We start from the raw sequence: 16,019 nt of genomic DNA, 5'->3' as shown, positions 1-16,019 counted from the left end.
GCGCCATGGTTCACCGAGGCGCTGCGTCTGGCTCGCAGCCATTGTAAGGTTGCTGAGCGGGCTTGGCGCCTTCAGTATGATGCGGAGGCTAAACTCGCCTATAGGTCTATGGTGAAGGCCTATCACCGGGATATCCTTGGCGCCAAGCGGGACTATCTTGCTAGGAGGATTGAGGCATCGGTGAACTCCTGCAAGGAGATCTTCACGATAGTGAAGGAGTTCATGTCCCCGACCTCTTATTCACCCCCGCCTGTATCACCTGAGGCGTGGGCGTGTGATCTTGCCACCTTTTTCACCAACAAGATTAAGGCAATTCAGGCCTCCTTTTTGGAGAGCTTGATGGAGGATGGTTGCGGCTCTGGGGTAGGACCTGGAACTTCACCCGTGTCCACGGCAGTACTGGCTGACTTTCCACCTGTCTCCAGTGACATGTCTCGGACTCTGCTGGCCAGCCTTAAATCTGGCTCACCACTGGACCCCTGCCCCGCCAAATTCTTGGCGGGGATGGCGGCAGTGGTGGATCCCTTGGTCAACCCGATCCTCAACACCTCCTTGCGGGAGGGGATTGTTCCTCGCACCTGGAAAAGGGCGATGGTGATCCCCCTCCTGAAAAAGCCTGGTCTTGATGCCGAGGTATTGGCCAATTATAGGCCAATTTCACTTCTCCCGGCTTTGGCTAAAATCACGGAGAAACATGTCCATGGTGTCTTGTCGAGTTTTCTCGAAACCAACAATTTGCTCCATCCATCCCAATCCAGTTTCCGTCCGAATTTCAGTACGGAAACAGCGTTGGTGGAGGTCTCTGAGATCATCAGGGAGACCTTGGATGTGGGTGGCAAGGCCATGTTAGTCATGTTGGACCTGTCGGCGGCCTTCGACACCGTCCCTCATGAGGCGCTTCTCGCCAGGCTTTATGACATCGGCCTAAGAGGGACGGTGTTCAGATGGTTTACATCTTTTCTGGAAGACCGCCGCCAGACGGTCTGGGTTTCCCAGAGCTCTGCCGAGATGCCGCCATTGGGAGTTGGGGTTCCACAGGGATCTGTGTTGAGCCCGACATTGTTCAACATCTTTATGTCCCCTATGGCGGCTGCGGTGGAGGCCTATGGAGCCCAGATCGTGTCCTACGCCGACGACACGCAACTCCTCTTCACTTGTGGCAAAGCTCAGCCATTTGATGGGGAGAGAATTCGGGACTGTCTGGATATGGTCTTCGGCTGGTTCCAGCGTAATAGCCTGAAGGCCAACTCCAGCAAGTCGGAGGTTTTATTCTTCGGCTGTGACATCGATCCCGAATGGCGGCAGTGGTGGCCGGCCGCAATGTGCCCTCCGGCGCAGTCCTCCCAGGTCGCCAAGAACCTCGGTGTTAGGCTTGACAACAAGCTCTCTCTGAGAGCGCATGTTCTCGGCCTGTCCGGCACTTGCTTCGGTGTTCTAAAAATGCTCCGCAAGTTTCTTCCTTTACTATCTGCGGAGCACAGACGGATCACAGTGCAGGCGCTAATCGGATCCAGGCTGGATTATGCCAATGCCCTCTTTTTAGGCCTACCGGACTATCTGGTCCAGCGCCTGCAGGTGGCACAGAACTCCGCAGCCCGTGCGATCTTTGGTCTGCATAGACGAACACGGGCCTCTGGGCTGCTGCAGACGCTGCATTGGTTGCCAATCCGGAAACGGATTATGTTTAAATCCCTGACGCTGGTACACAAAGCTCTCTTTGGGTCAGGTGCGGGATATTTGCAGAAGAGATTGGCCTTTTATCGTCCTGCACGCTTCTCTGCGCTCTGAATCCCTTTTTACTGTGGTGGTCCCACGGGTGAGGAAGGCCCGTACGGGGGGCGCTCTTTTAGCCTCAAGGCCTCCAAGTTGTGGAACTCGCTTCCTTTGGCACTTCGCAGCACTTCCAATCTGCTTCAATTTAGAAGGAACCTGAAAACTTAGCTTTTTAATCTTTCTGTTTAGGTGGATCTTTCTTTCTTCCTGCCTCTGGGATCTGTTATTCATGTTATGTTTTTACACTGTAGCTGACTGTGGAAAGCGCCGGGACACTCTTTTAGAGTAGCCGTGCGCTATACAAATGCATTTTAACATAACATAACAGAACATATATATTGTTATTGTTATGTTGGATTTATATCGCGCCAAAACTGCAGGTCTCTAGGCGCTCGGAAATCGGTGAAATTCATACAATAACTACATACAACACAAAGAGGTAGTGCAACAGCCAGCCTACATTGCACCAAGGACCTTTCCAAACAGCAATGTCTTTAAGGACTTTCTAAACCGCAGGAGATTCACCTCTCTGCGTAGCCCCTGAGGCAGCTTATTCCATAGCTGAGGGACCAACACAGAGAAGGGTCTCCCTCCCTTGGTTACAAGTTTGTACCAAGGGCAGATCAGCAACTGAGAATCAGAAGATCTGAGTGTTCTTTTTGGGCTATACACTTCCAGACGGTCTCTGATATAAGCAGGTGCATGGCCATAAATTGCCTTATGGGCCGTGCATAGACTCTTAAACTCTACCCTGTCTTTTATGGGGAGCCAATGTAAGCTCTGTAATAAGGGAGAGGCCTTGGTCCTTCTGGGGAGTCTAAAAATCAGTCGCGCCGCGTCGTTCATCCCAACCTGCAATCTATTAGTCAGAGTTTTAGGGAGGCCTAAATAAAGGGCATTCCCATAATCTAATCTTGAGATAATGGTCGCCGCTACAATTGTTCGCAACATGGACTGAGAAAGAACGGGGGCTAGCTTACGTAACTGCTTGATGATATTTGTGCAGCTCCCAACAATAGAGGAGATTTGGCTGCCCATTGACAAATCGCAATCCAACTTAATCCCCAAGCTCTTTACATTTGCGCTCGGCTTCGGAGTTGGACCTAACTCCTGTGGCCAATAAAGATCGCTCCAAGGTGAGGTGGTAGATGGAATTACCAATACCTCGGTCTTATCCGGATTGATCTTCAGCAGATTTCCAGTCATCCACCCGACCGTGTACCTCAAGATATTCTGCGATTGGGACTGCGCGGCCTCAGTGTTATCGATACTGGCAAGAGATGCAATCAGAGGTTGAAGATAAAGATTGAACAGTAGTGGGGACAATGCGGAGCCCTGAGGCACCCCACATTCTAAAGTCCCCACATCGGATGTCAAATCCCCCAGTTGTATCCTCTGTGTCCTTCCCAAAAGAAAGGATTTCAGCCAATTAAAGGCCACGCCTTTAACCCCGAAGTTATCCAGTCTTTCCAGGAGCAGGGCATGGCTGACAGTATCGAACGCCGCTGACAGATCTAAAAGAATCAGGGCGCTCGGTTTCTTAATATCAGCCATGCCTCTTAATTCATCCAGCACCGAGAGCTTCACCAACTCGGTGCTGTGGTGTGCTCGAAACCCTGCCTGTCGCTCGTGGAGTAGACAATGAGACTCCACATGAAGGGATAGAAACTTCAGGACGTGCTGTTCTAGAATCTTAGAAAGAAAGGGCAGATGGGAGATTGGTCTATAGTTCTTCAAGACCGCAGGATCCGCACCGGGTTTCTTCAACAGGAGCCTAACTCGCGTTTCCTTAAATTCAACAGGTAGCTACCCCGTTTCTAGTGATCTATTAAGGAGAGAAATAATACGCTCCTCCAAAATGGGGCGTGCCACACGATATACACTAGGGGGGGCACGGATCAGCTGGGGAGCCAGATTTAGTTCTACCCATCAATTGCTCCAAACTCAACGCATCTATCTCTGGGAAGTCCACGATAGTACAATCCGTGGAATTATGGGGGTCAAGGTGTAGGACATGCCCATTCACCGTGTTACTTTTTATTTCCGAGATGATGTTCTCCACTTTTTCTAGGAAATATCCCTGAAAGGTATTACAATTTATAGTAATTTTCTGAGCTTTCCGGTTTCTTGCTCGGCTAAGATTTTAAAAGTATGTATGTATGTGTATATATATATATATATATATATATATATATATATATATATATATATATATATATATATATATATATATATATATCTATATCTATATCTATATCTATATCATATATATATATATTTTTTGTGTCGACCGGGTTAAGCTATGGCAGTCCATGAGGGCGGAGGAGAACATCGTTAACTTCCTAGAGGATCTGCACAGGGTCACTAAGGCGAACGTTAGATACGCTCAGGATCTTCGTGTCTAGAGGGATTTTAAAATTGGGAGGGGTGTACGACAAGGTTGCATCTTCACCCCTTTTTTGTTCAACCTCAATATAAACTAACTGGATAGAGCTTTGGTTATCACAGGGGCAGACTTCCTGTATGTAGGTCGACGGGGTTTCCCTGTCCTACTGTACGCGGAAGGCGCAGCCCTTATAGCCAGAACTGCTAGGGGACTCCAATCCTTGCTTGACACCTTTTAAATGTTATGGGGGCATGAGACCTAGCAATAAACAATGCCAAATTATATATAATGCAGGTAGGGATACAGCACAAGAAAAAGTTTGTCTTTGCAGTAGGTCCTGAGAAGGTCCCTGTGACGTCCGTCTTCTCATATTTGGGAGGTTCAGTGGATGATCACCTGAAGTGGGGGCCTCTCATCCAGAAGAAAAAGGATGAGATCACGAGGGTAAATGCTGCTATTTTCAACTTTGCCTCAAAGATGGGTAGGCGCCCAATTACGGCCATGTTGAAAGTTTATCAGGCCAAAAGTATAGCAACAGCGTGCTATGGCAGCGAAATTTGGGGGAACATTGGCACAGATGCAATACAGGTGGTTGAGAATATATTTAAGCGTTTGCTGGGTGTGCCAAGCGGCTTATCGAACCACACGAGGAATTGGGGGTACCTTTTTTTATGTGACACTTTGGCTTTGCGCCCCCTAGTGTTCTGGCTCAAATGTTGGCTGAATAAGGATTTAGCCCCAGCCAGCAGATTATAACTGACTTTATAAGCCTTGATCACATGTCCCGAATACCATGGCTGAAATATATTAGAGGTTGCCTTGAAGAGTTGGGGCGTCCGGAACTTTTCTCTAAGCCTGATCAGATTGTACAAAAGGATGTGGAGTTTGTTAAGAACGCTTTTAGCAGCTTAAGGAAACTGGAAAGAGATGAGCTAGAAGTGCGAAAACCTAGTGTTCGCAAATTCCTGATGCTAAAAACAAACCCATAAACAGAGCCTTATCTCCTGGGGTCATTGTCCACATATGAGCGGTTTTTACTGGTCCGGTTTCGTTTGGATCTGTTCCATTTGCTACTCGCTGTCCCAAAATGGTGCAGTACAGGTCAGGTGTTAGCATCCTGCGGCTGCGACGCTGAGTCTCCGCAGGACTTGCTACACTTTATGCTATTTTTCAAATTTTATGGAGGTACCCTGGAGATATTTTTTTATCCCCCTTTTAAAGAAGCTGAATTTTAATCAGGTTCGCCAAGCACGTTTGTATCTGCAACTGCTGAAGACAGACTGTATCTTTCATTGTGGGTTATTTGAAATCTACTGTGAGAACGAGGGCATGTCTGGAAACTTAGTACCCTCATCGGTGGCAGACACACCCAGTTATATTTGTTATTGTGTTTAGCATATGAATTTGTATCTATGGGGTCACCTTTTACTTCATTTACTGACATGAACTGCGTGCAATTTTATTATATCATGTTTTTAAGGTGATCCGGATGGTGTGTAACTTTTAGTTTGATTGATATATATATATATATATATATCAATCAATCTTTGTAGAGTGCAGCACTGTCACACCTGGGGTATCTGTGCGCTTGGGTGTGAGATCTCGGTCGAAAAGCCAGGTCTTGAGGAAACATCGGGAGGAATTGAGCAGAAAAGGCAAAACAGAGGGCAGAAAAGGCACGCTGGGTAGCCGGAAGAGGGAAACGGTGGGAAGAAACTAGCAGAAAAGGCAAAACAAAGGGTATAAAAACGAGCAGAAAAAGCTAAACGGAACAAGAAACGAGCAGAGGAGGTACAGAGGGCAGCAGGTAGACCAGCAGTAGAGGGTAGAGTACTATGGGCAAGCTGGACAGAAGAACTGTCGCGGGGGAGCTGGTGCGAGATGTATATATAGATATTTTCACTGAAAAACACAGGTTAAAGTAGCACATAGTAAGGGAAAATGTCAGGTTAAAAAAATATTTTTAATTCAGAAAGCACTGAAATTCACCGGTTATAGGTAACAATAATGTCATCAATTAAGTTGTTTCAAATGTCATCAGTGATATTAATTATGTCAGAGAGCATGAATTAACAAATGTGTTTTATAGAGCGCGCAGCTGCTTCACAGGTCCCGCTGCAATTTACGAGAAGAGACAACCAGGTCTTAAGTTTCTTTCAAAATGGCAATTCGGGGGCGTGGCTAGATGCCAAGGAGAATGGTCGCTCTTTGAGGCGGCTCCTCAGCCCGTAAAGCCAAACCGGCCTCCATATCTCCGCTAGTGCTGCTGCCTGGCCCGGCGTCGACTGGACGCCCATCATTACCCCTCCTGAGGCCCCCGGCTGACCTCCGCCGCCTGCTGGCCCAGCTAAATCGCCGCGATCGAATCCCGGCGGCCGGAGCACATCGGCCCAAGATGGCGGCCGTCACTCGAGGTGCTTCCGAGTGAAGCTCCGGGGCTGCCACGGACCGCACCAGTCCTCCAGCGTCTGCAAATTGGCTGATCGAGTGTGAGGGAGGCGATTCCCTGTTGCTACTGCCTGCCATCGAGCCAGTGGCTCCCACAGATGAGGAGCGGGACGACCCATACAAGCCTCCCCCACCCGCCCGGCGTCAACATCCAGGCGAGTCCCCGGCTCGGACCTAGCACCGGAGACCGACACGGTCTACCGGCTCCGACCTCCCTTTACCTGCCCTACGCCGTGACGACTGGACTGACCTCGCAACTGGCGGCCGGCCTCTGGCCCAGGTCTGGGGGACCGCGGCAGGGGCAGGTCGCTACATCAGGGGAGCCAGCTGGGACGCCACACCTTCACTTCCCGAGGCCTACCAAGACATACTGCTGCGGACGCTGCTCCCCCCCACCCCCCTCGACCTATCCACGTCGCGGCTTGAGCGCTCTGCCGGGGAAGACTGACGGGGACTGAGAATAGACTGTGTGGTGCTTGGTCCCCTCGGAGACCCTCTGAATCGCCCAACAAGACGCTTGCTGCTGGCCTGCATCCGGCCTGCCGACTCCACAGAGGGAGAGTCCTCCTGACCCCCTACTCCTCACCAACAACTTGCTCTGCGGGGCCACCGCTACTTGGGCCTTGGAAGTTGCGGCCCCCTCCTCACACTGACTGTGCGAGCGCGTTGCACGCACCCCCACCTCCCCCAGGATTACCGGTGAGGGACACCTTCTCCCCCCCCCTCCTATCCTTCTCCAGCGAGGTTGCCTTTCGATCTTCCGTCACCACAACCCCCGGCGGAAACCAAATTGGTGATGGCCTCCAATAAAGGAAATCGTCCCCCCAACCAAAGGCAAATCAATAAACTATCGTGGGGCTCTAGAGGGGACCCCAAGGATGCGGTTCCGGACTCCACCCTTAAAGCGAAACCCCCCCCCTCCACAAGGGAAACCTTCTCCCACACTGGACGACGTCATGGAAGCAATTGCGGGGGTCCGCTCTTCACTCGAAACCCGCATTGACTCGGTGAGCATGGAGGTGACGCTGCTGCGTGCCGACCTCCGGAAAATGGACTCTAAAGTGAAGGACATTGAGATTAAAACCCAGGCGCTCGTCGATGACACCTCCACGCGGCAGCAACAGGTGACCCAACTGCAGAAACAGCAACACCAGATGGAGGTGCTCCTGGATGACTACGAGGGACGCGCCTGACTCAATAACCTCCGCATCCTGGGTGTTCCCGAGCGCCTTGAAGAGCCAGCCGCCGACCTCTTTGTGGAGAAATTGGTCCTCCAACACCTTCAACCAAAGAACCTCTCCAATTATTTTTCCATAGAACGGGCTCACAGAGTTCCTGGGGGCCAACCAAAGCCAGGCGCTTCCCCCCGCCCCATTGTGGCCCGTGTGTTCAACTTCCGCGACCGTGATGTCATCCTCCAAACGGCGCGAGCGGGACCACCTTTGCGAATAGACAATGCGCAAATCACGATCTTCCCGGATTTCACCATGAAAGTACAGGCCCGTCGACGTAGCTTCCTGGAGGTGAAGAAGGCGCTCCATGCACAGTCCGTCAAATACTCTATGTTATTCCCGGCGAAGCTCTGCATTGAAGCAGAGGGTAAGACCTGGTTTTTTTTAATCTCCTGCTGATGTTTGGGACTGGCTCGAGGGGTGGCGACAGTCGACTTCCACCCAAAACCGGCGCAGGAAATCCACAGATCGCTCTGACAAAGTAATGCCGCCGGAAAGTCAAGACCTATTCACGGACAATGTGCAGGAAGAGTAACGTCGAACATCCTACGTTGGATTGAACAGTTCCGCCGCTCCTCTACAGGCCGATACACTCTCCGCTATGACCGTCCGACTGTTATCGGATAGTTGGTGCATATCGGGCCCTCTTCCTCAAAGACTTACTTGTTTGAAACACAGTCCACCTCCTTCCTTCCTCATTCGCGCTTTGATTCTTATGTATCCTTTGCTGTTTTCTTCCAATGTGGGTCACTCTACCCGCTGTTGTTGATTGAACTACTCATGTCACTGTTGAATTCACCATTCTCGAAAGGGGCATCACCCTCTCAATACCCATAATAGGGGGAGGTAACTCAACCCCAAGTGACGTTCCTCAGACACTGTGGGGTGATAGGCGATGAACCTGAAGTCACTGGAATTGGTTATAGATCCTGCTTCTCCCTCTCAGGTGGGTTGTTGAATGTTACAAGGAAAGACTGAGCGGCGCTCTATGATGTTACCCCTCCGCTCGTACTGGTCTCCTTGTGACCCCGGGTGCAGGACCAACTTACGTTTACGTACTATCAATGACTCCTACTATGTGAATGCTATTGTTGATCTTGGTTGTTTTCTCTGCACTAGATGACATCATCCGGTTGTTGGCTGACGAGGGCACCCTTGGCTCTCCACACTCCTCTCTAATGTTCGGGGGGGCGACAGGCACTCTGCCTAGTTGGGGAGTGGATAGTTCTAAGTCCGCGGGCAGGGACGCAGGGAGGGGGGTTGTTGGGAGGGGAACAGTAAGGGGGGTGGGTTTGGGAGGGATGGGAAATGTTGGGAAGTTGATGCGGAGACTTCTACGGTCTCTGTTCTTGTTCTTCCTTATTCATTGCAGCGGATTCTTGATCGTGGAGCGCGACGTTCAGCGCGCCGCGACCTCACGTGTTACCTCTAGCGACTTCTCGCCGTTAGGCCCACCTATACGTTACCATGCGCCATCACGATATACCTATTGCTCAGACTTCGGCCATGCTAGGCCCCACACAGGCTCCACGGTAACCCTCTCCCTTGGAGCCCTTCATTATAGACAGCACTCTCTGCACCACAAACCACTGATCCGTGCACAATTTCACTCATTTAGGCCGCCATGACGCCCCCCTCGGCAACGTCCCTGACCATCATGACGTGGAACGTTAATGGTCTTGGCAATAAGATAAAAAAGAGGGGTGGTTATGCAGTATCTCAAACGCCATTCTCCAGACCTGGTTCTCCTCCAAGAGACGCACCTCATGGGTAATGCATGCCAGGCGCTAAACCAAGGTGGATATAAATTGCTTGTGCATGCCGGTTTCACCTCTGGATCTAGGGGCACCGGTATTCTGGTGCGTAGGAATGTGGCCCTGACATGCACAAAAACGTGGGCCGATCCCCTCGGTCGCTATGCAGTGGTGGAGGCCGCCTGGGAAGGCAAGCCACTGAATGTTATTTCAGTCTACATCCATCCAGCCCTAGGCACAGCCGCACTCCAGACCCTACAACGCCTAATGCTCGATCTTCCACAGGGACCCCTGCTCATTAGGGGAGATTTCAATATGACAATGAGTGATGCCATAGATAGACACCCCCACCGTCCCTCACACAAGTCATGTTCGGACCTGTCTAAGTTTACACAAATGATGGGGCTCGAAGACCTATGGCGCCTGTCCCACCCCCATACGTTTTACTATACGCACTATTCCAACGCTCAAAATAGCAGCTCTCGTATAGACTATTTATTCTCACCCGCAACTGATTTACAGTTCTTTCGCCATCCAGAGGGGCTCCCTAAAGGGATCTCCGACCACTCCCCCCTCACGGTGCAATTCACACATCACCGTCAAAAGACACGCGGCCCCATAATAATCACGCCCTGGCTCTTAAAAATCCCTGACATACACGATAGCTTGCTTGAACACACCGAATACTACTTTGCCGAATATGTGGGGTCAGTGACTTCGGCCATAACAATATGGGAGGCATACAAAGCAGTAATCAAGGATAAAGCGCTAGCTCTCAAGACCGGTTACATCCACAAACAAAGTGAACACTTGTTACAAGTAGAAACAGACCTACTTAACCTGGAATCCCTCCACAGCACGAACCCCACAGTTGAGACAACGGCCCGCCTTCAAGTGAAACAAGTAGAATATAGGGCACTGGCTCTTGAAAAGGCGCAAGCCAATCTCTTGAAAACCCGCCACCGTGTTTACGAGCTGGGGGACAGAGCAGGTAAGATGCACGCATGGCTCGAAAAACGGGAGCAGGGTTCCCATTGGATCGCGGAATTAACCCTTCCGGATCAATCTACTGTCACAGATCCGGGCGATATAGCAGAGGCCTTCGCCACCCACCTGGAGGGGGTCTATACTGCCAGAGCCCACTACAACGCGGCAGAATCCAAACTGCTCTTAGCCAAAATGAGACCGAGATGCAGGAGCTCGAGGCAGACCTCACAACGGAGGAAGTTGGAAACGCCTTATTCGCTATTCAATCTGGCAAGGCAATGGGCCCCAATGGCGTCCCTATTGAGTTCCTGAAGGGCATGGCGGGTGAGATCCTTCCACATCTTAAAGCGATGTTCGAAGAAAGCTGCAAAGTCGGCTGCTTGTCTCCTTCATTGGGATGGCGGCTCTCCTCGCATTGCTCTTGTCGCGATCTCTCTCGCCACCACAGCCAGAATAAGGACACGTCGAATAGGGCGTCCTTTCCAAACGGACTACATGTCCCAGAGGGCAATGCGGCGTTGGAAGGCTGGAAAACGGGCCGATTCTATATAGGCTCCTCCCCGGCAACAGAAAGGTGCTTGACAATTGTTTTTGCAGTCTTGGTGATGGCGGAAGGTGTTGTCCCCGCCGGATTTATTGCCTAGAAGCCCAGCGCCGACGAAGAGCCTGCGAGGTCAGAGTTGTCTTTCCCCGCGCCGACGAAGAGCCTGCGAGGTCAGAGTTGTCTTTCCCCGCGTCGACGAAAAGCCTGCGAGGTCAGAGGAGAAGCTGTTTTCCTGCTGCAAGCCACAAGTATTTTTAAGGAAGAACGGGCTCGTTCTTCTTTCAAAACCTTTTACTTTATTAATTCCAAACAGCGCGGAGCGCATCCCATGTTTCATAATCGCACCAGAGTTTCCAGACTTGAGAAGTCAAGTATTTGATCCGTATTTCGTATACCTTCCCTTGATACCTTGGCCATCTTTTGTTCCCAAGAAGTATTGTGGGCAAAACGAGACGGGTAAGAAACGCCACGTTTCTGTAACAAAAAGTACCTTTCAGAGCCGGAGGGTAGAAACGGCTCTCTGGAACCAACAATCTCTATTGAGGGAAGTGACTATAACTTTCCTTTACATGTATCCAGTTATCTTGGATTAGGGTACAGCACCATAACGTTGCACGAACCATACAGTGGTGCCTTTGGTAAGTGTAGTAACCAAGGGGTAGGGGGCATTGACGCTAGTCAGGTGAGGTACTTACTCCTGCTCTCTGTCTCCCCACGCTTCAGTACATTCCTCAAACAAAATCTCGTGGATAACTCAGACCAGACCCGGAAGAGAGTGCAGCAAACCTTGATCATACTATCACCTTATCACCTCCCGGCTTCTTACAATACACGCTCAGGAAGTGGCTATTACTTCACGGCTGGTTGTTGTGTTGGGAAAAGTCGAGGGGACTTTTCATCCGATCGTCTCTGCTGGTCATCTGAATAAGGTTAGTGGCGCGCGTTATTTCTTGCGCTGCTTACAATCACGACAGCTCTCATCTCTCTCACACAAGGGTGGTATGATGGAGGTATCGCCCTCCCCAACATCCGTCTCTATTATTGGGCAACCCAATTGGTCGCCACCAACTCGAGGATCTATGGCACGCCCACAAACCCTGCCTTTCACTTGGAGAAATACCAGACAAGCTGTGGCGGCTACCTCGAAGCTCTTTACGGCAAACACTCCCGTGCTCGATATATTGGCCCAATGTCCCACACACTGTCAATATGGCACCGTGCGAACAAGCGACTTGGGTGGGCCAACACTGTCTACCCCACTCTGGACCTCGTACAGGCTAGGCACCCTATGTCATTACAGAGGATTTGATAAATGGGACACATTGGGCATATCAGCTATTGGCGACTTGCTCCACAAGGGCAAACTACTGACATTCAAAGAACTGCAAAACACATACAATTTGGCACAATCCGAGTCCTTCCGATACCTCCAAATTAAACATGCCATACTCGCCAACGTCCCAGATCTCGCCTCCCTTCCACATCCTCACCCCTTGATGACAGACTCTTATCAGAACCCCTTCAAGCCAAGGCGATATCTTACACATACCGCAAATTGTGCAACAATATGCCAAACACTTTTCACCTCCTGCGGGATAAATGGCAGACTGACGTTGGCACTCTAGAGGTAGAATGGCAGTCAGCACTGCTGTCCCCGCGCGAATCAGCCATCCATCACAGGTTCCGGTTAATACAGTTGAAAATATTACACAGGACGTACATGTCGGGTCCCCTTTTAGCCAAAATAGGCCGACGCCCATCTGACCTTTGCCTCCGTCACTGTGGCTTAACAGGTACTTTCTATCATATCCTGTGGGAATGCCAAGCGGTCCAAGACCTTTGGCACCGCGCAGTCCTGAAAATGACTGACACCCTGGGGAAACCGGTCCCTCTGACTCCCAAATGTGCGCTCCTTAATATATGCACCCTACAGACTTAACTGCAATAGAACAGCGCTGGGCGGACCTAAGCTTCCTCCTATTGAAGCGTGAATTAGCCATGCAGTGGGGTTCACCACACAAACCGCTCCTGATTAGATGGGTGGCCGCAATAGACGTGTGCATGCTGTCCGAAAAATCGGTTTACAAAACTAGGGGATGTCCCGGAGTCTGGGATAAGAAATGGGGTCGATGGAATGCCTATAGGGGCGAATTGTGTACTTCCCCAACAGCGGATATGGCTATGACCAGGCATATCATCCCTCAGTAAGTGTGATTGTGACTGCTGCTGTACCGTGCGTGCTCTATGGCGAGAATGCTGACTGCAATTGTTCAGATAAATGTTTCCTCTGCTTCGAACAATCACGTTTGTTTTAAAATAGAAAATACCCTAGACCTATGGATTATCCGGAACTCCGATTTTGGCTACTCTATGCACACCTTGCTACCACGCCGCCGGACCTCCGGGGTGTCGGCTGAATGGCTGTGTTACTCTGGAAATGTTGCTTGGTAACTGTACATACCGCAGCCGGCCCTCAGGGTTGTAGGCTCTATGCTGTGTCAACTCATAAATGTGTAATAAAGGTCTTGGAAAGAAAGAAAAAAAAAATGGCAATTCGGACTGGACATGTCATGAAGGAAGTAATATGTGAGATCATAAGCAGGGCATTGTAAGGGCATGAGTTACTTGAGTTCTTACTCTGACAGGTCTGCGTTTAGTTCTAGCTTCCAGATGGTTAGTCACAAAAGTCTGCTTTAGTAATTTTAGTCACAGCCTAATAAAGCCTAGTTAACTAGCTTTCTTGGAGGAACTGATGTACAGGATGTATTGAGCACTGTGTGGTCCGGAGGAGGCAATGTGTATTTGGACAGATATTACTGAGAATGTTTACAAGCGCATTAAAGTGTAGCAATTGCCCTGTTAAAATGGAGTGTTCCAGCTGGAGTGTTTTCAAGATGTGGTACAACGTGACCTTATAGAAAATGTGTGTGGCTAGCAGGGACTGAACTTCAGGGGCACTGCATTGGTCCTTTATGACTTACTACCAAAATGACAGCCTCACCTGCCACAACACAGAGCATCAACAGAGTATCTGCAATCTAACTAATTGCCATTCTGATGGCATTTACTCTCATAGGTCACCGTTGTTTGCATGGATGCCTCATTCAGTGCAATTTGGCAGAACAGATTTCACCAGTACTCCAGTTTACCTTTGTCCTATACAAGTCATATCTACGTTGCTGAGCCGACGGTTTGAGACTGAAGTCATTTTGTGGAGAGAAAAAAAATCACTCTAAACAACTAAAATATCAAGAAACCTCTCAGAAGATTACCTACCACGTCACCCCAAACATTTTCGTGCACTATACTTACAGTGCTGTTTTAGCAAGAATGGACGACAGCATAGCCTGTTCATCTGTCCGTGTTGCGGAAATGGTGTAGTTTTGCTCCGATCCGTTTGGAGCCTTGTTAAGTAAACTAGAATTGGGCAGCAGCGGCTTCGTTTCATCATGTTCCTGAGGAAAAGACAACCTTTTATTCAACATATGCATTAAACATCAGACTGCGATAACAAAATAAACAAATGTAAACACTACTCAACATAGCACAAGGCAACACCACACAGCCTGACCAAATGCGGTCATGGAGCCTGGGGAGTTTTCCTAACCACACCTTGACAAAGGTATGCTTAGACTATAAAATGCTCGTCTTCCAATCACGTGCATCATCAGTAAAAAGCATTACATTTTTGTGTACTTCATTGAGGGGTTGGTAAAATGTCCCAGCGCTAGGATTCAGGATCCCATGTGCTAGGCACTTTTGGAAGTTAAATGCTTCCCTTTCACCTGTTAATTAATCTATAGGCCCCAGTTTGATTCGTCCAGGAGGGCAAAAGCCAGTCCATGCCCCTGTAGGTGGGGAATGCAGTCCAGTGCCAGGGCAGGGCAGCTCCTCTTATCCCATTTACTCCTATCCATTTTCCCATAGGTTTAGAGAGCTTGCTCTCCTCTGGAATTTCCAGTCAGGGGTGTGCTAGGCAGATATACTACTGGAAATAGGAGAATGTTCCTTTTCTATCAGTGCCTCCTCTATGTTAATCTGTGATAAGCAGGTAGGGGTGGTGCAAGAGAATGTAAGCTGTGCCCCAAGCAATGCAGTCACTGAAAGCAAATAGAGCCTCCGGGCTCCCCCGCTTTCAGTTTAAATACAGAAGACTAATGCACGCTGTGCTTATTGCTGGTCATTCACATTTAAATAAACAACAAATAACCTTGGTAGCTCTTCCTCTGCACCCATTGGGGGATGGGAGGGGGGGGGGGGGACATTGGGGAAGGGTCAGCGGCAGGCATGTAAGCACCCCTTAGTGCATGTACCAAAGGGTTACCAGCCATATAAGCAAGGACAACCGGACTCATCCATAGCACAATCTAGGTAGTGCGGAGGACGAGCCCAACTCACTCTTCACTCCCTGATGGCTAACACTCATTCACCTTCAAAGTACTCTTTGGGCACCCTCCTAATCCTTTGTATAAACTGTCATGCATTCTGCCTCACAAGACCTGATTGCACGACAGCTCCTCAGCTGTCAGAGAACCTCCTTCTTTGGGGGTCACAAGATCATCTTCAGAAACAGAGATGTCAAGGTTAAATAAGGAGTAGCGTTGTACACAACTGCTTTAACATTCCTACAAATGCCTTTTACAGCTTACTCATTCTTCATATTCATACCTGGTCACTGTGCTTTTAATCTCTATAGTTTATTCATCCTGGCACTGAACTATCGCCAACTTGGATACCACAAAATTTCCCTGGATGAATGCATCAAAATGATCTTCCAACTTAAGACCCAAGTCAGGAAAATGGTTATTACAGGCAACTTTAACTAGTGGGTTGAAAGGAAGAGTCTAAACCAGCTTTGGACTTCACTGAAAACATGGAGGCCTTAGTCTTAACCA

The 16,019-nt window shown here is 49.5% G+C and overlaps 1 protein-coding gene across 1 annotated transcript in view; it reads right to left on the bottom strand.

Moving 5' to 3' along the window:
• LAMTOR1 (late endosomal/lysosomal adaptor, MAPK and MTOR activator 1) overlaps window positions 1–16,019 on the bottom strand; it is a 102,549-nt gene that overhangs the window by 47,311 nt on the left and 39,219 nt on the right. The window contains exon 2 of the mRNA XM_078658628.1: window positions 14,437–14,579. Within this exon, the coding sequence (XP_078514754.1) occupies window positions 14,437–14,579 (143 nt within the window). The remainder of the gene's footprint in view (window positions 1–14,436; window positions 14,580–16,019) is intronic.

Source organism: Lissotriton helveticus, chromosome 8, assembly GCF_964261635.1.
Source record: "Lissotriton helveticus chromosome 8, aLisHel1.1, whole genome shotgun sequence".
In the NCBI taxonomy this organism is placed as follows: Eukaryota; Metazoa; Chordata; class Amphibia; order Caudata; family Salamandridae; genus Lissotriton; species Lissotriton helveticus.
This window is presented reverse-complemented; position numbering and strand designations above follow the sequence as displayed.